The sequence below is a fragment of the Cyprinus carpio genome, chromosome B2, assembly GCF_018340385.1.
Source record: "Cyprinus carpio isolate SPL01 chromosome B2, ASM1834038v1, whole genome shotgun sequence".
Taxonomy (NCBI): Eukaryota; Metazoa; Chordata; class Actinopteri; order Cypriniformes; family Cyprinidae; genus Cyprinus; species Cyprinus carpio.
This window is the reverse complement of record NC_056598.1, coordinates 24,183,779-24,211,657: the sequence shown is the minus strand read 5'-3', so window position 1 is coordinate 24,211,657 and position 27,879 is coordinate 24,183,779. Positions and strand designations below refer to the sequence as shown.

Below are 27,879 nucleotides of genomic sequence, written 5' to 3'. Positions count from 1 at the left end.
CTACTCTTCTCCAATTATTGGACGTTCTGATGTGCTTTGCCTAACTTGCTAAATCATAAAGGCTCACTAAAGAAAAAAGAAGAAAAAAACGGCTATCTTTATCACAACGGCTCTTTCAAAAGAGAGAAAGTAAAATCAAATCCGAAACCCGAACCGACTAGAGCTCACTATGCTATCATCTGCTGCGACAGTACACACACACGCACGCACGCACGCACGCACAAACAAACAAACAAAATTTTTACAAAAAAGTAATTCATAAACTAGGCTACCCCATTTGTTAATAAAAGAGTTCGACAAAATCCATATTTAAATGAAATTAATATACAACCGCCAGCTCAATCACCTCAAATCCATATGGATGAGGACGACTAGACCTCCTATCTTTATTCTGCAATAGCTCACCTTGTTCACGAAGTCAGTACTGCAGCATCATGTTTTCCCGGAAATCACCTAATTTTACGGACTTGCTGGGAGGGCGGTTTTGCGCCGGCGCTGACCACCTCTTCAGTATTTATACACGAGCTTCAGTCAGAACCATCCACGACAGAAGACAGAGGTAGGATCTATTTTTCTCCTCTTGAAATTACTTAGGCAAACATTAGAAATAAAATCTCTTAAAACACACAATATGTCTACAGGCTAATGTAGTCATTCAAATGTTTGTAATTGCCTTCCATATTTCAAGATTGCTTTTCATATTTAAGTGAACGCAGTGAAATCTACTGATCTCGTCATATGCATAGATGCATAGAAAAAGATATAAAAAAACATTATTTTTAGCTTATTTGTTTGGATTTTGTTTGTTTTATTTTATTTGTCCTTTGGTATTTTACTGTCCTTTTGGTATATTTGGTATTTTCAGACCAAATTCTAATGGACACTATATGTAATAATAAAAAGAACAGTAAATTATATTGTAGCCAGGGGGCAGCACAGCACTGCTTAAACAGCTACTCCACATATTCTCCAGTTATTCCACTGAAGAGGAATGAAACTAATGTATAAAGGCTATAATTAAAACTGAAATGCAAATTAATGATGTGAAGGGGCTTCCATAAAAAAAAAAAGAAAAAAAAAGAATAAGAGTTATGACTGTGTAAGGAAATTTCTGTCTGAATAGATAAATAAATAAGCATGCACATGTTTTATTATTCTACAGAGCCCTTGTGCAGGGGGTTTCAGATAACAGACAGAGCTGTTGTTTGTCAGTGTGAACTGAATCTGAAAACACTTTCACTTTCGATTCCTCCATTATGGATAGGCCAGTGACAGTGCATTTTTTCCAATCAATATCATGCATAGTGCAGACAGTATAAGAAACTTTTAGGCAGAAGATGTGTTAAGCTGTTTCTCTTTAATTGTATGTAGATGCAGTGGTTTATGCCGGCCTAAAGTTTTGCATTATTTCTTTAATTACAGCAGCAAATTTAGAGACATTAAATATGGAGTAAAATCCTAGAAATACTACATGATCAAGAATTGTAATACCAGCTGCAGTTTATCACAGCTATGCTGAAACTCAGACTCATATTGACACTGTGCGTTTAGTCTGTTTGATGTTGTGTATATGGTTTTTACTTAGGATCATGTCTTGTAGTAAGTACATGCCAGCTCCAGTGTGTCTCATTGAAAATGATGAAAATGGGAAGCTGCGTGTGAGAAAAGAGGCCAAAGACATTCTGGATGGGATCACTGAGCCGGTGGTGGTGGTGTCTGTGGTGGGACTCTACCGTACGGGGAAATCTTACCTTATGAACCGCTTGGCCGGACAACAGTCCGGTGAGAGAAAATGCTGAAAGTCCTTCTCAAGTGCAGTATATGTTGATATGATAATGAGAAAACAGTAACTGCATAATAATAATGTGATTGTCTCAGGCTTTGCTCTCGGCAGCACTATTGAATCCAAGACTAAAGGCATCTGGATGTGGTGTGTCCCTCACCCTAATAAAAAAGGACACACTCTTGTGCTGCTGGACACAGAGGGACTTGGGGACGTGGCAAAGGTGAGAACAGTCACTAACTACTACTAATAATTTCCCAGTCTCAGTTTGCCATTAGTACATCAGAAGGAACAGTATTAAGTTGTATTGTGTTCTGAATTGATCTGAAGACTCTGTGTGTTTCAGGGAGACTCTAAGAATGACGGCTGGATCTTCTGTCTGGCTGTTCTGCTCAGCAGCACACTGGTGTACAACAGCCGTGGCACTATTGATAACACTGCAGTGGAAAAGCTGCAGTATCCTTTAACCACATAACCCTCTTCCTCTTTCACATATAAATATACACTTTACAAGATGCTGTTATTCCTTAATGTGCTGCAGCTACGTTGTTGAGCTCACTGAGCAGATCAAGATCAGATCGACAGAAGCACCAGATGAGGAGGAAGGGGAAGATTCTGAGTTTGTGCGGTTTTTCCCATCATTCATCTGGGTCGTGAGAGATTTCACCTTGGAATTGGAAATTGATGGGAAGAAAGTGACAGACGACGATTACCTTGAATTTGCCCTTAATCTGAGGAAAGGTATTTAAAATAGAATTACATTTAAACATTTGGCAGTAGCTGTTTTCCAAAGCAATTATGCAGTAAAAGTTTTAGTTACAGTATAAGCAGGTGTACAGTATAAGTTTTATTAATTCTTGGTTACCATGGGAATTAAACCCATGATATTGGCATTGTTAGTACCATTCTCTATTTGAGTAACAGGAAGGTTAAAATAATTATTTGCCTACCTACTGGATTCATTTCTATTCTGGAGTAGAATTTGAATTTCAAAACATTGTAAAAATAAACACGGATAGGCTCACTGGCCCATGATATCCGTTCTGTGAGGTCTTTAAAATAACCACTGATGCCTGCAATCTAGACTACATACCAAACTAGTATGATTGCTATTTCATTAATATTTGTCTGCACTCACAGCCTATTTGAATATTCGTGTATGTATTTCTGTAAATGAACAATGCCTGAAAAACAGAAATGAAGTATGCTGACTGACTCAGTGCCACTGATTTGGTGAATATTTCTTTCTCTTTCCTGAATAATCTCTTTTTAGGTGTGAGTAAGAAAACTAGAGACTACAATCTGCCTCGTGAATGTATCAGGCGTTATTTCCCTAGCCGGAAGTGTTTTGTGTTCCCGTTTCCCGTTACCTGCCACAAAAACATGACACGCCTGGAGATCTTACAAGACCAGGACCTTGCACAACAATTTCTGGAAGTCACGGGACATTTCTGTGACCACATGTTTGTCAACAGTGATGTGAAAAGACTGAAAGGAGGACATATAGTTACTGGACAATGTGAGTGTTTCATTCATTTGAATCTTTTACACAATACAGATTCACAATAAGTTTTGCAAGACCAACAAATAAACTAATTATACATTTATTTAGTAAAACTTTTCATCTGTGGTTTGAAGATACCGTGGAGCATTTACTGTACTCATAACTGTTTGTGTGTGTTGTCAGTGCTCGGGCATCTGGTTGAGATTTATGTAGAGACAATCAGCAGTGGTGAAGTGCCTTGTTTGGAAAATGCAGTGGTTGTTCTGGCAAATCTAGAAAACCAGACAGCTGTTCAAGAAGCCCTGAAAGTATATCAGACAGGAATGGAAGAGGTGAGGCACATTCTGATTGAGTTCAGTTGTTTTGTATATGGTCATGTTTCCAAATTCTATCCTTCTCTGTACATCTCTGTGTCTCTGTACAAAGAAATAATCCCATTAATAATCCCATCCGAAGTCAGAACACCAAACTTTGTATACAGCTGCATTTTGAATATGTCCTCAAAATCAGAACAACCAATGTTGGGTTGAACCTCTTCAGTGAATGCACAAACAACCTTTAAGTAAACGCACACTATGTTTTTACAGTTGAAGAAGACATTACCAGTCAGTATAGAAAATTTGACCTGTGAGCACCAGAAATTCAGCAGTCTGGCCATTGCTAAATTCACGGAACGCTCATTTAAAGATGAAAAAATGGAATACTTGAAGAAACTGGAGGTGAGTTATAAATTTATAAGAGTGACTAATACTTGTGCACTCATGTATGCATCATAGCCTTTCTGTATCTGGGGGATTAATGACATTGACATTAATGGGAAGGGAATACTGGCTTTCTGCAAGTATTATAGATCTCACTGGACGTGTCAGGTTGGAGATTGTATTGATATCTGGTGACCTCATAAATTACATCCATCAGATTAACACAACTAATTCACACAACAATGTATACAAACACAGTGCCCAATACATTCCGTCTTTGTATAAATGTATTTATGCATGTTTGAGATATAATTTCTGCTTTTATGTATTTATAGGAAGCTGTATCTATGTTCTATACAGACTTGTTGGAAGAGAATAAGATGACATCAGAGAGAAAGTGCAGAGATCTGCTGAAGAATCTGTCCTCTGACATGAATAAACGGATGCAGGATGGGGAGTACAGTCAGTCTGGAGGATATGAACTCTATAAAAGAGATAGAGACGCCATTGTTGAACAGTACCACAGAGAACCCAACAAAGGAATAAGGGTAAGGACACTGGACCACAAAAATGAAATTAAGATTTATACATTATCTGAAAGCTGAATAAATAAGCTTTCCATTGATGTATTGTTTATTAGTATAGCAACAATATTTGGAGATACAACTATTTGAAAATCTGGAATCTGAGGGTTAAAAAAAATCTAAATATTGAGAAAATCACATTTAAAATTGACAAAATTAAATTCTTAGCAATGCATATTATTTTCAAAATATCTTCATGGAACATGATCTGTACTTAATATCCTAATCATTTTTGGCATAAAAGAAAATTTGATAATTTTGACCCATAGAATGTATTGTTGGCTATTGCAACAAATATCCCAGTGCTACTTATGACTTACTAACTTACGTTTTGTGGTCCAGGGTCACATTTGTGAGTGTATGTGACTCAAGTACATTTACACCTTAATTAACTGTGTTCATGATCCAGCTCAGTATGACTTGACTTAAGAACCACTTGTCTAAGATATATTTGTGTGCAGGCTGAGGCTGTGCTGGAAGAGTTTCTGAAAGAACGGGAACCTGAAGCAAACAGCATCCTCTGCATGGATAATAAACTTACTGAAAATGAGAAACAAATTAATAGTAAGTTTATACTAGGCTTTTTGAAGTACAGAATGTAGGCACCTTAAAGGGTTAGTTCACCCAAAAATAAAAATTCTGTCATTAATTACTCACCCTCATGTAGTTTTAAACCCGTAAGACCTTTGTTCATCTTCGGAACACAAATTAAGATATTTTTGATGGAATCTGAGAGCTGTCTGACCCTGCATAGACAGCAACGCAACTGAAATGTTCCCAAGTCCAGATATGTAGTAAGGAGATCTGTAAAATAATCCATGTGACATCAGTGGTTCATCCACAATTAAACGATGCTACGAGAATACTTTTTGTGCGCAAAAGAAAAAAAAAAAACAAATTTATTTAACAATTCGTCTCCTCTGCATCACCCTGGTGCCATTTTGGAGAATATCCTCTGGGTGTATGCTGTTCTGTGTGAGCTGCATCACGCCGATACACTTAAATTTGAAAAAAATTATTATTATAATTTTTTTTTTTGCACACAAAAAGTATTGTTGTAGATTCGTATAATTGTGGATGAACCACTGATGTCACATGGATTATTTTAAACACTTACAAATCTACTTATGTTTGAAGTTATTTTATCATTGTCATTTCCTATTCTTTCTGTCTTGACTGAATGTTCAGAAGAGAAAGAGAATGCAGCTCTGCTGAAACAGAAGTTGAAAGAAGAGGAGGAGAAACGAATTGAGAGCGAAAAAATGATGGAAACAGAGAAAGCGCGGCATGAGGACAGGGTAAAACAAATGCAGGAGAGCTTCAAAAAGGAAAAGCAGCAGCAGCAGCAGGAGATGGACAGAGCCATTGACAGCAAACTCAAGGAACAGGAGGAGATGCTAAAGAAAGGCTTCAAGGAGGAAGCTTATAACCTCAAGGAAGAAATAAAGAAGTTAAAAAATGAAAAGGAACGCTTACATGGTGGTGGCATATTTAAGGACTATGTGATGCCATTTCTTTGCCCTCTTGTAGAAACGGTTCCCAACCTCCTCATGCAGAGATCGATGATAAAAAGCCTGACAAAGGGACTGAAACGTTAAAACCTGATACAAAATTTTCCTTGATTCATATTTTCCATATCTCTGTTGAGTCTGATTTTATAGCATTTAAAGACTTACTAAAGCATGTGCTTTATAGAGCAGGTCCTGAACATACATTATGGACCCTTGAAAGTGCACAATGTAATTTTTACACCGTTAGCAGCACCCATAGAATTTGCAAAATGGCAAGTCCATCTTTTGGATAAAAAGTAGTCCCAGCTCAAACATTTATTTAATGTTGATGCAAAAAGGAAGTGTTATGGATGGAAAGATGGAAAAACTAGATTTTTAAAAAAAAAATTATTTATTAGTTTCTGTTTTAGCTTTAAAAATGTACTTGAGTTGCAATAAGGAAATTATGTAATAGGCCGCACATTGTCAAGAAAGGGTCAAGGGGTTATTTAACACAGCAAGCTGAGACATGCAGAAAATATGAAAACAAGAATGCTCAGCCCAAAGATCATGTTCATTCGGAATGCAGTCTACATGTGATCAGTCTAGACTTAAACTCACAGTCATATGACTAGATTAGATCATGACAATCATCAGATCAGTGTAACATGTCACAGTGAAGAAAACTTGTGTAACACTTAATGTATTTTCATCTCAATGTAATTTGCTCCACAAAACATACAGCATGTATTGTAGCATATACTGTAACATTCCAATATTCTACAATAAAATTGTCTTTCCTCTGAGCACCTCTGATCTGGTTTGTTTTTCTGTGCAATAATTTAATGCAATTATATAAATACAATTTTATATAATTAAGTTAAAATTACTTTGGAGTAAGATGCAATAAATGTAATTCTTGCTGTAATTCATGGGTTTATTATTTAATATTACCATGAATTAAATGTACATTTAAGACATTTTCACTTTCATTAAAACCTATAGGTTAATCATTAAATTTGCATTCATAGTGTTGCTATTATAAAATAAGGGCTTTGTCTTTAGATAGAATAGTTGATTTAGTATTTTACATGAATGACCGTTTTAAAAATATATAAAAGTTAATCCAGGGGGCTTCTTATCCCAGGTAGGTAGGGGGCAGTGTTGGGAAGGTTGCTTTGTAAACGTAATAGGTTACTGATTACAAGTTATTCTATTTAAAATATAATAAGTGTAACTATTTCAATTACTTTTTTAAATCAATGTCACTTATTTGATTACTTTTTGATTACTTCTCAATTTCTCACAAATGTTTTCAACTGTTAATCATTTTAAAACATTTAAAGCAGGCAGGGTTTAACCTTACAGTACTCGACAATGATTACTGTCAGACTTTCAAAATCTTTCATCACTTGAATTAAGATGATAAAAAAATAGATTTTAAAGCACAGACACAACAGAATCAGACCTAAGACCTAAACCCAAATAGGAAATAAAACAGTTATTGAATTAGCATGTGTGCTATTCTGTGTCCTAAACTCCTGAAACTTTGGTGTCTCGTATTTTAGAGCAGTCAGTGCAATTTGGGAAAGAGTTTAACCCAATAGGGGTCTACTTCCCTCTCTTTCAATATTTTCAATTTCGCTCTATAACAACTAAATTAGCAGATGTTTCTATTTATTTCACAATGGTTGATGCATTATCAACGTGCACATGCTAAGTTTAAAAGTAGCCTAATCCACATTGATCCTATGGGGAGTATCTTCCCTCCTCCTATATATATGCAGATACAAGTACACAGACAGCCATTTAGATGGACAGACACATTTCTTTTTAATTTCGCTATGTCGTTATTCAAACAGAAAAAAAGGGGAAGGGCAAACATGACCAATGACAGTCACTTCTCACTCCCAGGAAAACGAAACTCAAGTGAGCGGCGACGGTAATACTAATAACCTACAGGTAGAAGTTGGTTTTGCTTTGTGTGCACTTGATGGAGATGTGTTCGAGTTCAGGTGAGCTCACGTTTCTCTACTGAAAAATTGAAAGTTAGGGGGGAAAAATGCATTAAAAAGATAGCTACTGGTCCGTTTTAGGCGTGCCGCCTCTACGTCAATTCTCTATATTACAGCGCGCGCTGTTGTTATCTCCCATTGACCTTGGCTTATAATAAAAGGAAATTTCATTATTAGTTCAACATTTGTCGTTTCTTTGCATCAGCCATTGGGTGCAACGCTTTAACACTAAGTGAAGTCTATAATTTACAACATTCACAATATTGAGATTAATAAGAAATTAGATAGGCTACTCTTGTTGCAATTTTGTCGTAGCGGTTTTACCAACATTACGAGCGTTATGATAAACAAAACAAACATGTTCATTCAAACATTTCAATTGAAAATTTAACAATGAAGGAAACGGAGTCCCAAAACTTAAGGGATGCGTAAAAAAAAAAGAAACTACTGTTCGGTTATTATAGAGGCTACATAAATGTCGTGCAAAAACGTGCTATAAAGTGCAAAGTGCACTTAAAATATCACTGCACATTTTATTTGTAAACCTTTCCTTACCTTGATAAACACACTCAGAAAATAATGAATGACTGTTCACCTATAAAGATCTTATCAAAGGTAGAGAATTTCCTGGTGCCAGCACAAAAACTTCTGCATACTTGTGACATTAGGATATATGATGGTAGTATTACTGTTGGGCACTAAAAAAAAAAAACGGTATTTACTCTAGGCTGAAGCGATCAGCTCATAATTAGGCAGGGCTGCTCAGCAAAAACGTGTGTACTTTGATATCTGACCCCTGTCTGTGTACCAGAAGATAAATATGCAATGAAATCAATCCTTATGTATATGCAGGTTTTGTGTAATGCATTTGTGCAATATTTACAAAGGCACTTTACATAGTTTTCATTACACACTGATCTAAAGTAATCCTTACATGATTTAAAGACATTTTTGTTCAGGCATATTGACATAAATTAATCCTAACATGACCTACAACTCCATTTATCCACCCTGGCAAATATACGCTGCACACTGTCATTCACATGTTTCAGGTTAAAAGGTTTGTGGTTAACTGCAGTAATATCTGTCTGAATGCTGCTTGACCCAAAACTTGTTCCATGGAGTTAAACTTCCTTGTTTTCATGGTTTTACATGCCATTCAAATATGGTTGCTAGGTGTTGTGAGTACTTGTCAAATGGGAAGATAAGTATTTTGTTTTGTCTTCTGTGCATTATAATCTTGACCTTGTACAGTATATTGTACACCCCCAGATTTCTTTCTCACATAACCATAACAACTCAGATAATTACAGAACACTTGTCTTTCTACAGCTTAACATCTTTGCTTATTATTACAAATGAACTAAGAATTAAAGAGAAGTACGACAGGCAAATTATCTGAAATGTTTTATTAATTCTAATCCCTTTTATCAAAGAGTTAAAAATATTACGCTCTTTAAAAGAATTATAAAAATTACCCATAAAATGACAGACAAATAGGGGTTCAAAAACCTCTTGACAATTACCAGCATAAGAAAAAATCTAAAATGAAGGATCTCTACCTGTTATGAAACATAATTTGTCCTTTATACTTCCCTATAGCTGTGCAAAAGTCTAAATACAGCAATTTAGCAGCAGTTTTTCAGTAAGGTTTTTATGCTCGGTTATAAATTTGAATTATATTTGCACACTCTCTCTCTTATGTGAGCAATACAGGGGTCATCTGATAAGCTGTGTTCTTCTCTTTCCTCACTTTAGGTTGATTCTAATGCTGTGAGTGGCAGCTAAAGGCATTCATGTCAGACTGTATGTGTGTTATGGCATTTCAAGAAATGTCTACAGTACAGTCTAGAGATGCTCAGCTGCAGGCGTTCATGCAGGAGTATGAGCTGAGAGCTGCTTGTAACGCCTGTACTCATAAATATTCACGCATTTCTTACTCTATTATTGCAACGCCTCACCGTTGCTCTCACAATCTTTTGCTAGTCAGAGCAAAGGTCAGAGGTCACAGATGGAACCCTGTGTCTATGCGGCCCTCTTACCCACACCCTAATCGATATGAAGTGTGTTGGTACTTTAAGGAGGATGTCGGGTGCTATGTGCATCATGACCGTTGCACTTTTGCCAGTAGCCCAGAAGAAGCTGCAGTGTGGAACTTACAAAAACACACAAACCTTGACCACATAAGATTAATTCATCTGATAACTCAGAGACAGCGCCTGGACGAACAGAGCAGACAAGAAGATGGTCAGTCGAGAGCCCATGAGCCTTTGTCATACAAGGAGAAACTCCTGGAAGAGTACAGACGCAGCTGCAATGAGATTCTTATTGTAAGTATAATGCACAAAAAAACTGCACAATGCAACAATGCACAACCACAAAACTTTGATGTTTTAAAAATCTGCTATCTTATGAATTTGAAACTATGCAAATTTAAGGGATAGTTCACTCAAATCACTTTTTTTGCCTCATGGAACACAAGAGGAGAGCTTCTCATGGGTTCAACAGCTGAACGAAATTCATACAGGTTTGGAACAATTTGAGGGCAAGTGATGACAGAATTTTCATTTTTGGGTGAACTATTCCTTGAATTATTTTATTTATATAAACTTAACAATTAACATAAATTCCACAACACAATATTTAATAGCTTAGATGCACGAATGTTTATTTTGCAGATCTCCGAGCAGGTGGATGATGTGTGTGTTACATATGATGAGAATCTCAGTTTGGACTGTTTACAAGAAGACAGTGAAATCAGATGGAAATTTACCATCACCACAGAGGTCAGAAATACTAAACTGCACTAACGCGCATAATTTTACACTCAGCCGTATTGCACACTAGTTACTAATTATCTCCTTGTTTGTCTTGTGTGTTTGTGTAGAGGTCCTTGGCTCATGTGGCTCTACTGAAAGCAGAAAATGGCGCAGTTTTCTCTTTGAGTGACAGTTTAAAGAAAACCTTCCCCCCTGTCTCATACATTGCAGGCCACCACCTTCGCTCCTCTGACTCCTCCTACCAGCTGAGTGTGTCGTTCCTGTCGTTCCGCCCTGGTGTGTACGAGCAATGGTTGGTATTCGACTTCGACATACGTCCGGTTCTGCTCAGGAAACTGAAAGTGAGAGTCGGTCAGCAGTTCCATGTCCAGCCAGATGAGGCAGAAGAGAGTGAATGTGTTGAGATTTTTTTGGATGAGCGCTGGAACAGAGGAAACAGGGTTATCGTGCCCTTCTTTGCCAGAAGGGAGGAGGACGAGCAGTTACTTAGTAAATACAAACCACCCCAGATTAACCTAAAGTTCAATCCTCATGCAGATCAAAGTTCCCCTCTCCATCGGGACAATTACAGAGAGAGAGCTCACCACTTCCTGTTCAGAGAGGAAATCGCAGAGGAAGAGCTCCTTAGCAGGTACAAATAGTTTGTAGAAATAGTACATCACTTGAAACACCCCTGGGTTATGGGTTAGTATTTGGATTGGGGTGCCCAATCTTTTTCTGGAGATGTACCTTCTTTGCAAAGTTTAGCTGCAACCCTGATCAAACACACCTGTACCAGGTAATTAAGATCTTCAGGAGCACTTCATAATTATAAACATTTAACTATGTTGGTGCAGGGTTGGAACTGAAGTCTGCAGGTAGGTAGATCTCCAAGAAGAGGACTGAGCCTCCTTGGTTAAGGGCACAGTCAAACTCAATTCTTGGAGGGCCAGAGCCCTGCAGAGTTTAGATTCAACCCTTATTAAACATACCTGATTCAGCTAATTAAGTCTTTCAGGCTTATTTGGAAACTACATGGTTTATGTGTTGGAGCAGGTTTGGAACTAAACTCTGCGGCCCTCCAGGAACTGAGGCCCCATCCACACAGAGAGGCGTTTATCTGAAACGTTATATGCAAAAATGTTGTATCGTATTGGCGTTTCTTCCACACGGATCTGGCGTTTTGGGAGAGTGAAACTGCTATTTTTTTAAAACGGCTCCCAGCGTTTTCATGTGGACAGCCAATCTGTATATTTTGTGAAACGATGATGTCATAACCCCACGTCCCGCCTCTAGTCAGACACCGCTACGTCATGTAACAGCAACAAAAACATGAACAAACACTGAACGATTGTCTTTTATTAACTAACATTAACACAGATTAAAGGGGTCATATGATGCTGCTAAAAAGAACATTAGTTTGTGTATTTGGTGTAGTGAAATGTGTTTATGCGGTTTAAGGTTAAAAAAACACATTATTTTCCACATACTGTACATTATTATTTCTCCTTTATGCCCCGTCTTCTTAAACGCGTCAATTTTCAAAAGGCTCATCTCTCTGAAAAGCGAGGTGTGCTGTGATTGGCCAGCGATTGGTTGCATGCCTCAAGCATGTGACGGAAATGTTACGCCTCTTAACATATTGTGATCCCTTGCCCGGCCGGAGCGATGAGACAGCAGGCGTTTCTCAATGTCAAGGATACTTCCTTGGCAGGACTGGTCCTTCCAAGTCACTTCCTTCAGAGTCTAGGCGAGGCTCCTCTTTAGCACTCGGAGAACACGTAAATGGAACAGGCTAGCAAGTGCACGTCATTACGTCAGTGAAGAGGTCCGCTTTCGGCGCTTATCGCAAGCCGTTTTAGCATTTAAAACTTATCTTAAATGGAGTTTTGACTAGTCATAAAGTATTTAGAGATATCTCTAATCCGATTTCTTACTATTGGAATTATAATTGCAGATATCTCTAATTGTCATTGTGACTAGTCGAATTATAATTATGACTATCCGAAATTATATTTATGGATAGTCAAACCAAGTTTTAAATGCTAAAACGGTAGGCGCTGAAAAATGGAAGTGCAAACGTTACTGGTTTGGTTGCTTGTTTTCTACACGTACGGAGACGTATGAACGCCTCCGTTTGTTCCTTGGTCCCTGTAAAAAAAAGACGAGAAAGCTATGAATAACGCTGTGAATGGTATAATATTAACGTTAAATTACTTTGGACAACTTAACTAGTTATTTATAAAAGAAATGCCGGTGACGGCAACCAAGCTAACAATTGTTAAATGACAGGTCCGGTTCAGTTAGCCATCAATAACGTAATTTGTATTTGTATAATTTATAATATCAATACGGTAGCTAATTTGTACTGGCATTTAAACGTTAAACTTTACTTATATTTACTACAGTTATAACAAATGTTTGGTAACGTAAATACATATTGAAAGCATATTGCCCCGTTAACGCTTCGACTCCACTAACGTTTGACATTTTGAATTTTTTGAACAAGATAGCAAAGCTGCGCGCATAGGATTGTGGGTGATTTGAGAGCGCGAAGAGCGCGAAGGCTACACATATGCATCCTTTCCTGTATATGGGATATTTTTCGAACGAAGGACTCAGTCCTTGGTTGAAATTCCGAGGATCCTCGACATTGGAACAGTCCTTCGACGGATGTCGATGACGTAGCATCCTCGAAATTCTGGCTTCCGAGGATCCTTCCTTGACATTGAGAAACGCCTACTATCACACACCGCGGCCTTGAGTGAGTGGAGGCCGGATGCCTAGAGTGAGCCGCGGCCGGCTTGAGTGAGCAGTGGCGGGCGGCTTAAGAATGGTGCGGCAGGCGGATTCTACGAAAGGAGCGTACCTTGGGCTTGCAGCAAGGTCATCCACGGTGGACGCCGCTTCATCCACGGTGAAAGCCGTTTATGCGATCCACAGTGCAAAGTTGATGTATATCATCAGCGACAAGCACGGATCAGCGTCAGGCTTGACATAGCGGATATCGTCCTTTTAGGAAGGCCAAACAAAGTAGTTTCGCTTTCAGAGTGAAACACACAGCGTCTATACGACATGGCGGCGGCAACAACAATACTACAACAAGAATAAAAGGTACTTTGCATGAACATCTGGGCAGCGTTATGCAAATCTTCCTACATACTGCCGTAGATATGTGGGGGCGTATTAGAACGAGTCGTTTCAGGGGGGCGTGGACGAGTCTCAACTTATATAAAGTATATCTCTTTGGATTTGAGACTTTAGTCTTTGCAACTTCACAGATCTTCTTTATTCACCAAGAGCTTGTAACACTCCAAAGAGAAAGGAAAATTTGAAATCGCATCATATGACCCCTTTAATAAATGTATTGTTCCATGTTCGTTTGTATACCGCGCACATAGTCATTTTGTATGCAGATATTTCTTGAGACGAGGAGGAAAAAAAGATTGTATAGGGAAAGCTCTGGCTGCGTGTGAACGTAGCCTTAGTTTGACACCCCTGGTTTAGGAAATCAATAATGCTGTCACTAAATAAATCTTTAGAATCAGCCGCAGGGTTTGCTGGTCTAGGAAAAAAATCCTACTTATCCAACTTTTTTTCAATGTAGAAGTAACCTATTTCTTAGGAATGTGCAAGACTTTTGATAAATAACTAGAAGAATAACAATGTGCAGTAAATAGTAAGACTATTTATGCAACAAACTAGTGTGTTTACGTTTGCAATAAAGAAGTTAAAATAATATAACAACAAATACCAGTTTGTAACATCAAGCAGCATAGCTTTTTCGCATAGCTGTTTTGGCTTTGCCAGTTAAAAATAAGGTGCACCTTTATAAGTATAGACTATGGACACATTATGTTTACCAATATTTGAGTCTTTTTAAATGCAAATTCAAGCCTGTTCTAATGATAGTGTAAAATGTGGGCACAGTTCAACATACACTGATGTAATGTATAGATAAGACAAATGTAGAGGTGGATAAACAGGTTCGGGTTTGGGTACGCAGCTGAATTCTTTTATAATGATTGGTTCTTTAGTGCTAAGAGAGGTTATGTCCTTATGGTAACAGAGATCCAATATGTAATTGTAAATAGTACTACAGTACATGCTGATCCAAGTCCAAGAATATTTTGTTGACATCTACAGGGCCATGTTATCATTAAGGGAGTATAATTTATCTTATGTCACAATGTAAGCCACATCCACAAACATATTTTCCCTAGCAGATAAGTCCCTGTATGTTCCTGGGGTTTTAAATCATCTGCATACAGATGAGTCACAGACTACTTAGTGTGGGTCACATGGCAACATTGCTATAGTACCTAAACAAATTCTACTTCTTTAATAGAATGTCTACATCTAAAATAATGTATAGTACTGTTACTTATTCCTCATCACATGCCTCTACAGCTGGAATTTGAACTCATTCAGGGACCAGAGGCATTCCATGATATCACATCATATAATGACCTGACCTCTGAGTTTGATAATGCTAGGCAGGTATAATCACTAAACTGCATTTGAAAGTAACTGAAAGCAAACTCAATGCAAAGATTAAAGGCATTCTTTTCTAACAAGTTAATTGCTGTTTGCATGAATGGTTAAAACATGGGCAGGGCTGCTTGAAAAATCTGTTGCCGTTGTTATGTATAGCTAAGGCGATGAAGTGTAAAAAGATAAATAGAATGCTGAATGAAAAGGTGAATGAATGGGCTGGCATTAATGTTCAGATCGAATACTCTCATCACTTCGATATGTCCCAGTGGCAACACTACTGCCACTCTTTTGAACTCTTGACATATTTTAATGGTGCATGATCATTTCCACTTTTTTAATATTTAGTTTACATATATGTAATATATTAATGGTTTGCCTCTTTTCTTCTTTTTCCACACTTGTAGATTAAATGTTTGTGGGAGTGTATCGCTCTCTAACCAGTTGAGTGATGGCATATCACAGTTTTCCGCTGCTGCAGGAAAGCTTTTTGCCACTCTGAAGGTGTCCTGCTTGCTCACTCCAGATTCTCCCGAAGGGCTGATGTTTAAACGAGGGGTGCAGATGGCTTTGGTGAATTGCATGCCAGCAAAGGCCAGTGTGTCAGTAGATAACAGAAACCATGTGTATGAGGCATTGGTGCTCAAAAAGGCTGCTGGCGAGGGTCACATCAGTCTTCATCTGTCTGCACAGTGTGTGTCTGAGCTACAGCTTAGGAAAGAAACCAGGTGTAAAATGGAGGTACAGTTTCAGTTGGATAGACTGTCATTCTGTCAGATACACCAGGCTATTGACCACCTACCAGACTTGCACAATGTTCTGCCTGACTTCAGTAACAGTTGTGTCCCTGTGTACATAACCAAACAGACAGAATTGAATAACAAGCAACAAATCGCCCTAAACTTCATCCTTGGCAAGTGTGAGGTCAACAAAGTGGCTTCTCCCTTGCTTATATATGGGCCATTTGGCACCGGGAAGACGCTTTGTCTCGCCTCAGCAGCCAAACAGCTGGCCCTTCGTTCTAAAAACAAAGTGCTCATCTGTACATATACTAACAGGTAAGTTATGTTCATTTTACATAATTATGTGAGAAGAAAGAAACTGAAAAATTATATCAGACATTAAATAACAATTATGGTTTATTGGTAATTATACAGTATTTGACCAAAGAACTGACCAGATCAGAATTCATTATTCAGAAGAACGACATAAAAGAGTTACTTATGTGTCCATAAAATGCAATATTATCAGTTTTTTTATTTAAATAAAGAGATAGCAACAGTTAATCTGTATAGATATATTCTCATGTGAATATAAAAGCTTCTGTCTATTAAAATGTTTAAGAAATCAGATTTTGAGTTTTGTTCCCTATAGTTCTGCAGACTTGTATGTCAGAGACCACTTCCATCCATACATTACAAATGGACACCCAAACCTCAAAATACTCAGGATAAAGGCAAACAAAGGTGGGGCTTCCATCAAGGCAACTGATGACATCACTCAGAAATACTGTCTTTGCTCTCTGGATAGACAGTCCTTCATTCGCCCAGCACGGTCTGATCTAGAGTCACACCATATCATTATAACCACCACATCAATGGCACGGCATTTCCGCGAGCTGAAGCTTCCTGAAGGTTTCTTCAGTCATATCCTGATTGATGAGGCATCTCAGATGCTGGAGGGTGAAGCACTCATGGCGCTGGGCTTAGCAGGCAAACACACTCGAGTGGTTTTAGCAGGAGACCACATGCAGATGGCTCCAAAACTTTTCTCTGTAACCGATGACAAACGATCAGAACACACACTGCTGTATCGTCTCTTCCGCTACTACCAGGATGAGAGCAGCAACATTGCCAAGAAAAGCAGAGTCATCTTTAATGAGAACTACCGTTCCACTTCAGAAATAGTGGACTTTGTATCCACTTACTTCTATGTAAGTGATGGGATCAAGGCCAAAGGAGAGATCCCTCCCCACCCAAGGCTACACCCCCTGATCTTTCACCATGTCAGAGGAGAATGCCATCTGAACTCCACCTCCATGTCCTGGTTCAATCTTGCTGAGGTCAATAATGTGATCAACATTATGAGAGGACTTCTGACTGACTGGCCAGTGGAATGGGGTCATAAAGAGCCAAAGCAAATCTGTGTTCTTAGTGAAGGCCAACAGGTACATTTATCACTCATATGGCAAATTAGATATGACTAAACTTATTAATGACATATTGTATATATGCTGCATGGTTACATGCTCTATTAACAATAATTAAATGACAACTGTTAATATTAATTTAACAATTCTGTGTAAAGACTTAAATTCTGTTACAATCACAGTACTGTTACATCATCAGTACATCCTTTCTCTTTCAATTCTTCAGCTTGATGTCATCAAAAATCATCTCCGCCAGAAAGGAGTTCATGGAGTGTCTGTTCAAAATTTAGCAAACATTCAAGGTACTAGGGGGTTCAGAACATGCCTGTCTGCTAGAGTTTAAGAAAGATGTTTGATTCATCTAGAAAAAGTCTTGTCTTGCATTTTATTTCAGTCACAAATTGTGTCTGTTCATTTGATTTTAAATTATTTATTGTTATTTTTAAAATGCAACCTACCTATAAAATTCTGTGTCCTTAGGGAAACAGTTCAGGGTCATCATCATAACAACAGTTCAGACCAGAGACAGACTTCTTCAATCAGAGTCAAGCCGCCCAGAGTTTTTTGATGACATTCGTGCATTGAACACTGCCTTGACCAGAGCCCAATCACTGGTGATTGTAGTTGGAGATGCAGGTGCTCTTTGTTGTTTTGGAAAGTGCTCAAAAATCTGGAGGTCCTACATAGAACATTGCATCAGCAAGGGCAGCATTAACCCAGATAACTTTACCAAAGACATCCTACAACAGGAAGTATTGGAAATTTCAAAATTTCAGAAGACAGAAAAGATAGAAATGTCTGATATGAGTGATATACCTCTCCAGGCTGAAACTGATGCTATATTGAAAGAGATGGATGACTATGATTCTGATGTACAGGACTCAGATGACTCGAATGAATTAAAGAGGCCTTTATTCTCTTCTTCTGAAAAAGAAAACCTCTTGGAGCTGGTCAGGAAACAACCTGCTATTTACAAGCATGGAGAATTGGTGATGAAGGAACCTCAGTCAGGTTATGTAGTACCCTATGATAATCCATCTGAACACATTAATATTAAAGGAAGGAAAAACATTGGCATGTCTTTCCCTGGGGATGAAGTTGTGGTTGAGACTGGACGAGATGATGAAGGCTCTCTTACTGGGAAAGTTTTAGGTTTCACAAACAGACAACCAACATCCTCTGAATTTGTGTGTTTTTTAGAGAATGAAAGTTACCACAAACGAATGCAGAACACTGACAAAAACTTGTTGCCAAAAATGATGATACCTCTAAACCACAACACCACCAAAATATGTGTCTTGGTAAGGAAAGACGCTCGCAATTTTATTCCAGTATGGAAATATGCCAATGGTGATTGGACAGTAACAAGACGTTTTCGTCTTGATGAACAAACAAAACCAAACTATGTTTTTGTTGTTCAGATTTTGGGCTGGAAAGCACACTTTTCCTTTCCACTTGGCAGAGTTACAGATATTCGACCGATTGGGACATCTTTAGAAGAAGGACTTGATATTTTAAAATCAGAGTTCAGACTAATGTCTCCTCCTCTGATGCAAAAGGATGCATTTACAGAGATGAAAACTGATGACAAGGAAAGAAGAGATTTTAGACATTTGCAAACCTTCACTGTTGATCCACCCACAGCTAGAGACTTAGATGATGCCATTAGTGTGAACAATCTGGGAAGCTGCTATGAAATAGGGGTTCATGTTGCAGATGTGGCTAGTTTCGTGTCTAAGGACAGTTCCCTTGATAGATATGCAAAAGAGATGGGAGCAACTTTTTATGATCCTGGAAAAGAACCAACATTCATGTTCCCTAAACATCTTGCCACCTCCTTTTGGAGTCTTCTCCCAGGTAAAGATCGTAAAGCCATTTCATTAATTGTCGAAGTGGAAAAGCAATCAGGCATTATCACAAAAAGAACCTTTGACCTCTCTAATGTCAAATCTAAAAAGAAGCTGACCTACAAGCAGACTGAGGATATAATAAGCCAGTGTGACGGTGAGCTTAGATTTGATACTTTGGAGGACTGTGTCAGGGTGGCTTACCATTTTGCCAGAAGCCAACGCAAAGCACGACTTAAAGAAGACTGGAACTATGCCCAACTTGATAAACACCGGAAACCGGGGGAGAGAGAAGGAAATTTAATGGTTGAAGAGTTAAACATAATGTTTAACCATGAAGTGTCAAAATTTCTGACAGAACACACAGACACTACATTCTGCACTCCTCTGAGGTGTCAGGCTCCTCCTATGGCAGATCAGTTAGAGATGATCAGTAATCAACATATGGAAATCATTCCTTTATCCTCACACCTGACATTTCACATTGACAGAAATCGAGTGGACCTGAAAAACTCAGTCACCTTCACTGTGTATTCTCCAGGGTCTAGAGATGTTCACCCTAACAATAATCCCAACCCTGATGGTAACTTTAGCCACTTACGAGATGCCATCTCTGTCAGTGACTCTGAATATCATTTTGAAATTGGAGTTCATAAAGCAGATTTTTTTAGCTATGTGTCTGGGGACAATATTCAGAACTTGGGTGCACAGTCAGACATGTGGAGTTTGATGGCAGGCAAAAATCGCCGTGCAATCTCTTTAATTCTGAAAGTGGAAAAGACAAAAGGCAAACTAGTGGAGCAAAACATGGTGCTTTCCTGCATAAAGTCAAGTAGGGAATTGTCCTACAGTGAGACTGACAGCATCATTAACCAGTCAGGTGAAAATGAGATGAAGTCTGATTCTCTAGAAGGCTCTATCCTTGTGGCTTATCATTTTGCACTTGATCACAAGAAAAAGAGACTCTCTGGACATGTGGATAGTTCCAGTTCTGTTGATCTCAGATCATCTGAAGACAGCAAGTGCAGGTTAATGATGGAGGAGCTGAAGCTGATGTTTAAAAGCGCTTGTGATCAGTTGATTGATCCAGAAACCCCATTTCCAAACACATTTAGCTGTCCAGTGACAGCTTCACCTGATTTGGTGAGGAGACTAAAGAGAGACAATGAGGAGCTTGGGTCCCTCCATGTACTGGAGGAACGTCTGGATTCATATCCTTGGCAGAACTATGGCAGTTTCATCATTCTGACATCTGTGTGGCAAAAGATCAAATCAGCAGCTTCGACATCTGACTTTTACAGAATGGCTGATCTAATTTCTACAGATGAGATTCATCCACATTTAGTTCCAGTGACTGTTCAGTTAAAGGCCACTTTCAAAAAAGCTTTCTTCATTCGTTCTCTCTCCTGCAAAAATGCTTTTCTTGGGCACTATTCATTACATCTGGATTCATATACACATGCATCCTCACCCATTCGCCGGTACATAGATGTGGTTCTTCAGAGGCTCATGCATTCAGTTCTGTGCAAACATCCTGTTGAGTACTCTCAGACAGACATTGATCTCTTATGTGACAAGTGTAAAAGAGGTGAAGTGAGGGCACGAGAGTATGAAAACAAAGCAGAGTCACTTCTTCTCGCGATCAGTCTACAAAAACAAAGCACATACAAAGTGGCTTTTGTCACCGTTGTTAAACCTGACAGTGAAAATTTCAAATTATCATTTCCGTTTGACAAAGGAACTTTCCCAGACAGGCTTCCTGTTAAGTACAGAAATTTACAGCTTAAGGATCAACCAATATTTAACAATAAACAAAAACAGGTGACACTGACTTGGAAAAAACGGATATACTCACTAAGCATGACCCAGACCCCACTGCAGAACTTGAGATCCTGTTCAGAGATACAGCTAAGCACCTGGCACGCCATTGTTGAGGCAGTACGAGACGAAGAGTGGGAAGAGGCGAAATCCCTTGTATTAGCAACAGATGTGAGAGATCACAGTGAGATCAATGAAGTGCATGATACATCTCGATTGGATCCTGATCGCACTTTTATGTCTGAAGAGGATCATTACACTGACTTCACACTCTATTTGAAAGCTGGAGACACTGTGCAGGTCCAGCTGACCTCAGAAAGGGAAAGGGGCTACTGGGCGACAACTGTACAGTTATTCAGCGTGCGTTCGAGCTTTGAGATTTGTGTGGAACACACTGACAATCCTATTAGGTGCTTTTCCAAACTTGCAAACCACCCATCCAAAAGTCACTATAAGGATGTAGAGGAATATGTGCAGATATGGAAGCCTCTCTGTGAAATGGAGTCTGCTGCTACTGCTGTAGATGACAGCGACTGTGTTGTCATAGAGAATGTGCTCATAACTTGGATACTATCCTTTGATGATTCCAGACTTTCTGGAACTTTCTCTTTGCCTGTAGAATATGTCAAGAAATGGGCAATTGAATTTGACCTGGCCAAGTGTTTGATCTGTATCCGAAAGAGAGTTCTGAAACAGAACCATGCAGATCAGTCAGAGCTGGATCCAGAATACTTTACTTGGGTGGCCCATGGTTTGACAACCCAATGTTTGGATCCTCCAGATATCAGTGAGAATAAGTCAAAAATTATTCACTTTAGCATAAAGTATCCATCCATGAAAATTCTGAAATTCAAGAGGAATGACACATTCACAGTGGAGGTGATCCCTAAACTCATTCCAGACATGTAAGCATGTGATGTACAACAAATGCATTACACCGCAACCATATTATGAGTCTTCAATACACTACAACTAAACCCTTAACATTAACATACTGCATTGCACCAAATCTCATTATTAGATTATTTACTTTTTGTATATTCATTTATCATTTCATAAATATATTTTTTTCAACATTGAGATGCAAGGTCATGATTAACAATTGCTTTGATGTCTAATTTTTTTCTGCTTGATTCATCCAGACGGAAGGAAAGTGCAGTGAATAATTTACCAGCAGCTAATGAACTTGTTAAGAGCATTGCACTAAGACACCGGATTCTGAAAAAAAGTATGCATTAAATTTAAAATATCCCATATGATGAGTAAGAGAACAATTTTTTAAAACACTTAAGTGTAGTTCTGAGAAAATACTGTATGCAGTCAAAATGGTGATCCATATAGTTGAACAAACTTTTCTTTATATTCTTTAACTCTCAGCAAACATGACAATCTCTAAAGATGTGTAAGCATGAACTGAGAGCATGAACAGCAAAATCCTCAAGCAATGCTGTGTACTATCTTCAAAACTAGTTCAAACACATAAAACACCTATAACACAGACCCAGATTACAGACCTGTCATTAGCTGTACATATATTTTGTGTGTAGTTTCAGTCATTCCTACTGTTAAATTTTTGTATATTGTCAGTACATTTTATACAGAAGTTTTTGGTGAATCATCATTGTTTGAGTAAACATTTGAATGTAGATTTTGTTTACATGCTCAGTGAATGAGGCTGTTCTTTATTACAACTTTCTCTTTTGCAAGTACTGCATATTCTTTATCATTCAGACTTCATAAGAAACAGTTGAATTTAATATTTTTATAGTATGCTTCTGTTTATTTATTAATAATATACCTAGACAGGATGTTTGTGTCTTATTAGCATATATCATTTTTAAAAAAAATTTATTTAAATTTTAAAAAAATTTACATTTAACACCACAATGTGAGCTTAAAATGATATATTTACACTGGAGTTTAATTGCATACACTTTAGTCCTTTGGTTTTAAAGGTATTTTTGGCTCTATCAATCCACAGGCTCTGAACAAGCTGTATACCTGTATGTGCTCATGAGAGAGGAACCACCAGCAGGTCTGCCTCTACTGAATGAAAGCCAGTTTAAAGCTTTGGAACAAGCTCTGAACGGCAAATTCACCGTCATTCAAGGGCCTCCAGGTTACACATTCTGAGCATATACAGTTTCTTAGTTTAATCTTACAGATCACAGACAGTTAATGGACTCACAGTCACAGGGATTTTAATTTTTTTTCCCTAAATGTTTCTTAATGGGACTGAAAAAAGCCTTTTGTTTATTCTTTTTAGGAACAGGAAAGACAGTTGTAGGAGCGTACATAGTGTACTGGTTCTCACAGCTGAACTCGAAGAATCCTTGGAAGCTGAAGGAGCTGAAAGACAAAAAGAGAGAGGTTATTCTTTACTGTGGACCCTCAAACAAGTCTGTGGATGTAGTTGCAGGTACAGTAAGCATCATTTTGAGAACTAAAATTTGTGTGAAGAAGAAATTCCTGAATTTATGTGCTTGTGTTGTGTGTACAGAATACCTCCTCAAGTTTGGAAATAAGCTGAAGCAATTACGTGTGTACAGCAGACAGATGGAGATGCAGGAGTATCCCTACCCTGGAAGCAACCTTCAGTTATCACACAAATCACTGCGCCAAGAGAAGTCTAAACCTGAGCTCAGGTACTAGCAATGAACTAAAATTGCCATTTTGTGATCAACTAATGTCACATTTGATATTGTACTGTCATTATTTAGTAGTTACTGAATCTATAATAAAAGAATTATGATTAAATGCCCTTACCAGAAAAACAAACCCTCACTAGCCAGATTTTTATTGCAAATCTCTTTCTATAGAAATAACGGTATCAGTGTGCATGTAAATGTAGTCAATGATCATTAGTTTATCTGAACAGTACTCAATTTTCAAATTCTTTTATCTAGGGACATAACACTTCATCACAGAATTAGAATGAGTCACAACCCTCATTCTCAAGCAATAACTGACTTTGATAAAAGAATTGCTCATAAACCCCATTCACTGACAGATGCAGACATAGAAGAGTAAGTATACTTCTCTGTTTTATTAATGCTTTATTAATGCTTCATCTCTTATTTAGAAACTACTATAAAAACTTTTAGCTTAATTTCCATCATCATTTTCTGCACCCGACTACAGCACATCTCCGCATCTAACAGTGTGTCTACATATGTGTGATTACATGTAAATGCATGTTTGCTTGACGCTTAATTGTGTGTATTCCCAGATATAAGAAGCTGCTAAATTCTGCACGTTTGTATGAACTGGAAAGTCATGATGTTATTCTATGCACTTGCACGGCTGCTGCCTCCCCCAACCTCACCAAGACACTCAGTGCACGACAGATCCTCATCGACGAGTGTGCCATGGCAACAGAACCCCAGACACTTGTCCCATTGGTCAGCTTTAAACCTGAGAAGGTCAGAGTGACTCTTGACTTATCCATAGCAAACAAGTCCATCAAAAACTATATAAACTATACAGACTGGACATAAACTGTAGCCTATAGAAATGCTAAGCAAAAACTTTCTGCAAACCACATGACTAGACTTCCAAAAAAACAACAGCCTGCATAGCCCAAATTATTTAAGCACAGAAACCTATTTTTGGAAGAACACTTAAGGCAAACACTTTATAGCACACTAAACAAAGAATTCACAGGAAGCTGCTGGACACAAATAACTTTTAACCAGCTTACCTTTGCAAACAATACAGCAGAAACTTAGAAGCAGAGTAAAAACATAAAGTTTGAACTTCACATTTTGCACAGCACTGATATGCTTGAAGAAAGAAAAAAATAAAAGCATTTAAAAACAAAATAAATTTAAATGCAACCAAAAAATAGAGAAAAAAGTAGATGATGGAATATAGTATATAAGTCTATTTTAAATATAATATAAAATAATAACAACATAAGTAATATATGTATCACATTTTTAACTATGAATGCAAATTTTGTCTAATGGTCAGCTAGCATAAGCAAACTTGATAAGGGACCTGCTTCTTGCTACATTTCTCTCACCTTACTTTTCCAAAAATTCATTCAGAGCCCTCTGTGAGGGTTTTCAGTTCCTTGTCACACAATCAACGATCAAGGATACTCGTTTTTGCAGGTTGTGTTGTTGGGGGATCACAAGCAGTTGCGTCCGATTGTGAAGAATGAGCATGTGCGGAGACTGGGCATGACACGCTCTCTGTTTGAACGTTACATGGATAGAGCTCTGCTGCTTGACACCCAGTACAGAATGGTACAAGACAAACACGTACATGCTTCACATTCACACTTACATACACATATTTAATGTGGTATTCTTTCTTTAGCATGAAGAGATCTGCAGATTCCCATCAGAGGCTTACTATCTAGGTAGACTGAGAACTAAAGTTGATGAACGGACCAGTGTGCTGCACATTCAAACTGAGAGATCTAGACAAAGCAAACACATTCTATTTGGAGACATACGAGGTGACGAGATCAGTTTGGTTGTTTCAACTGCACGGGGGAATGAGAACTCGAAAGCCAACTTTGCAGAGGTTAAGAAAGCTGTAAGTGAAAGATACAAATATGAAAACCATCAAAAAACAAACCCTATTTACACCAGAAAACAAACACTGCATAAAACCTATAGGATGTATTTGTAACCATCATATAAAATTAAGTTTACTTGACACTTCAAATATATATATATATATATATATATATATTTTTTTTTTTTTTTTTTTTTTTTTTTTATTAATTTCCATTTTTTTTTCATTTTAACAATCCCAAAACATTGCTAATATATTATACAGTTAGAGAACCAGATTTGCTTAAATGTGTTCTTACGCAGGTTGAGATTTGTGCTCAGTTGGTATCAGTGGGCCATGTGAGGCAGGAGGACATTGCCATTCTGTCACCATACAACGCACAGGTGGCCCAGATCAGAGATAGACTGAAGTCCACTGACCCCCAGATGGATAGAATCACAGTCACCACCATTACAAAGAGCCAAGGTGACACTTTTTATTGGAGACTCTTGTGTTTGTGCTTTAATATAAAATGTTATTAATGTCTGTGTTCATCTTCAACCCGCATTTTAAAAAATGTGATAATGAGGAGTGTTATAATGATGTGATTGCAGGTAGTGAGTGGCAGTATGTGATTCTGTCGATGGTTCGCTCCTGCCCCAGCAATGAGATTGAACCTTATCCTCCAAGAGAATGGCTCTCCAAACACATTGGCTTTGTGGGTGATGAAAACCAGATCAATGTGGGCATCACAAGAGCACAGGATGGGCTATGCATTCTGGGTAATCCCTATATTACATTCATCTAGGAATGATTTTAAATTATATATACACCAATTTCCTAAAATCACAATGATTTGTGGAAAAGAATTTCCATTACTAGTATAAAATATTAATATATTTATTTAATTCTGTGCTTTAGGCAATCAAGAGGTACTGAACTGCAGCACAGCGTGGAAGAAACTATTGAAACATTATTCAGGTCAAGGCTGTGTGGTCTCTGTAGACCAGATTACAGTACACAATGTCCGTTAAATCAGATTTTAAAGTTAGATTGATCTTGAAGCATTTTACACTCATTGTTTTTTTTTTATGATTATATTTTTAAGAATATATTTTTAACCAAATTTCTAGTATAATTCTACCACATTTTGAAATGGTTATGATTATATTAATTAACTTATCTAGCAATTCCTGACATTTTCAGTCAATTTAAAACCATGGCAGCTTGAGATAAGAAATTACATATACAGTATTTTGTTGCATATAACTATACAAACTCTTGATGATTGATTGTAAAATAAAAAATAATTTATTTTGATTCATTTCCACAAAAACTTTTGTTTTTAAAATTTGTAGATATTCCAAATCTTAATCTACTGAGCCATTTCTTGGTCTATCAGTGTCTGTGTTGTCTTATTCTTTAAGTTTTTAATATAACCTAGTTAACCTATTCTCTGCACTGGAAAAAAGGGTTAAAGCTTTAAAAAAGCTTTATACAGTCTATGGGAATTTTATTTAATTTTTTATGACAGTGCTGGCTAATGTCAATTTACCACAGTCCAACTGTAGTAACAAATGTAACAATCTAAGTGTAGCAGCAATATTTGTAAGGGTGCTATATCATATTCACTTATGAATAGAAATTGGCTTACAAATAATTTATTTATTTATTTATTTTTCTTTACATTTAACATTTAAACTGCAAAATGTATCTAGCACCTGCATTAACATTGTCTAGTGTTAGACTGATCACTGGTGTTTGTTATGCTGATGTACTGAAACTCGTGCTGGATACCTTGATAAAAATATCAAATCTGTTAATGTGAGGCTGATACTTGTTATATAGAGAGGGGAAAACATTCTGCTGGTGTGTCCTCAATTCCCACAACTAACCACCAAGGGTCAGCATACTCTATGAGAAAAACTGAATAAAGTCATTATTCTTCACATTCCAGCTATTTTACAAATTTTGTGATAAGAAATTAAGATATCTGCCACTAAAACATTCTTTTTACTACTTTCTTATGCTACAAATTCAGAATCTTGATCATTCAAAGACAGCATTCCTAGATTAAATTAATCACCCAAGCCTCCTTTATTGATTTAAAAGCTTATTTGTTTATTTACATTATCCACAACTGAAAAAAGCTTTGACAAATGTACTATTGTATGTCAGTTATATAGCAATAAAACCACACTTGAACTGAAGCTCAAACTGATTGCATGG

At 37.6% G+C, this 27,879-nt stretch overlaps 2 protein-coding genes across 3 annotated transcripts; both read left to right on the top strand.

Annotated features, from left to right (window-relative positions):
• Nucleotides 1–419: 419 nt before the first annotated feature.
• LOC109069537 (guanylate-binding protein 1-like) lies at nucleotides 420–6,868 on the top strand. The gene is made up of 11 exons (XM_042718754.1): nucleotides 420–559; nucleotides 1,586–1,782; nucleotides 1,879–2,006; nucleotides 2,130–2,239; nucleotides 2,325–2,524; nucleotides 3,057–3,302; nucleotides 3,471–3,619; nucleotides 3,875–4,006; nucleotides 4,324–4,536; nucleotides 5,034–5,136; nucleotides 5,761–6,868. Exons 1-11 carry the CDS (start codon nucleotides 435–437, stop codon nucleotides 6,168–6,170), a joined length of 2,013 nt encoding a protein of 670 aa, XP_042574688.1. The 5' UTR covers nucleotides 420–434; the 3' UTR covers nucleotides 6,171–6,868.
• Nucleotides 6,869–7,955: 1,087 nt separating this feature from the next.
• LOC109108618 (helicase with zinc finger domain 2-like) lies at nucleotides 7,956–27,871 on the top strand. Of its 2 annotated transcripts, XM_042718752.1 has the most exons (19): nucleotides 7,956–8,077; nucleotides 9,836–10,407; nucleotides 10,756–10,863; nucleotides 10,965–11,488; nucleotides 15,738–16,388; nucleotides 16,705–17,497; nucleotides 17,706–17,781; nucleotides 17,960–22,049; nucleotides 22,287–22,372; nucleotides 23,126–23,263; nucleotides 23,411–23,563; nucleotides 23,645–23,789; nucleotides 24,051–24,170; nucleotides 24,374–24,566; nucleotides 25,260–25,394; nucleotides 25,468–25,689; nucleotides 25,974–26,136; nucleotides 26,265–26,432; nucleotides 26,572–27,871. In XM_042718752.1, the coding sequence occupies exons 2-19, from the start codon at nucleotides 9,874–9,876 to the stop codon at nucleotides 26,682–26,684; spliced, it is 8,412 nt and encodes a 2,803-aa protein (XP_042574686.1). In that variant the 5' UTR covers nucleotides 7,956–8,077; nucleotides 9,836–9,873; the 3' UTR covers nucleotides 26,685–27,871. The 2 variants fall into 2 exon arrangements, with proteins under 2 accessions (XP_042574686.1, XP_042574687.1); XM_042718753.1 differs by lacking the exons at nucleotides 7,956–8,077; nucleotides 9,836–10,407; nucleotides 10,756–10,863; nucleotides 10,965–11,488 and adding an exon at nucleotides 13,744–13,950.
• Nucleotides 27,872–27,879: the final 8 nt, after the last annotated feature.

Coding starts and splice junctions, on each gene's coding strand:
- LOC109108618 (XM_042718752.1), top strand. CDS start 9,874: ATGTCAGACTGTATGTGTGTTATGGCATTTCAAGAAATGTCTACAGTA. Junction 17,498..17,705: donor TTCTTAGTGAAGGCCAACAG/GTACATTTATCA, acceptor TCAATTCTTCAG/CTTGATGTCATCAAAAATCA. Junction 22,373..23,125: donor ACACCGGATTCTGAAAAAAA/GTATGCATTAAA, acceptor ATCAATCCACAG/GCTCTGAACAAGCTGTATAC.
- LOC109069537 (XM_042718754.1), top strand. CDS start 435: ATGTTTTCCCGGAAATCACCTAATTTTACGGACTTGCTGGGAGGGCGG. Junction 1,783..1,878: donor CTTGGCCGGACAACAGTCCG/GTGAGAGAAAAT, acceptor TGATTGTCTCAG/GCTTTGCTCTCGGCAGCACT. Junction 4,007..4,323: donor AATACTTGAAGAAACTGGAG/GTGAGTTATAAA, acceptor ATGTATTTATAG/GAAGCTGTATCTATGTTCTA.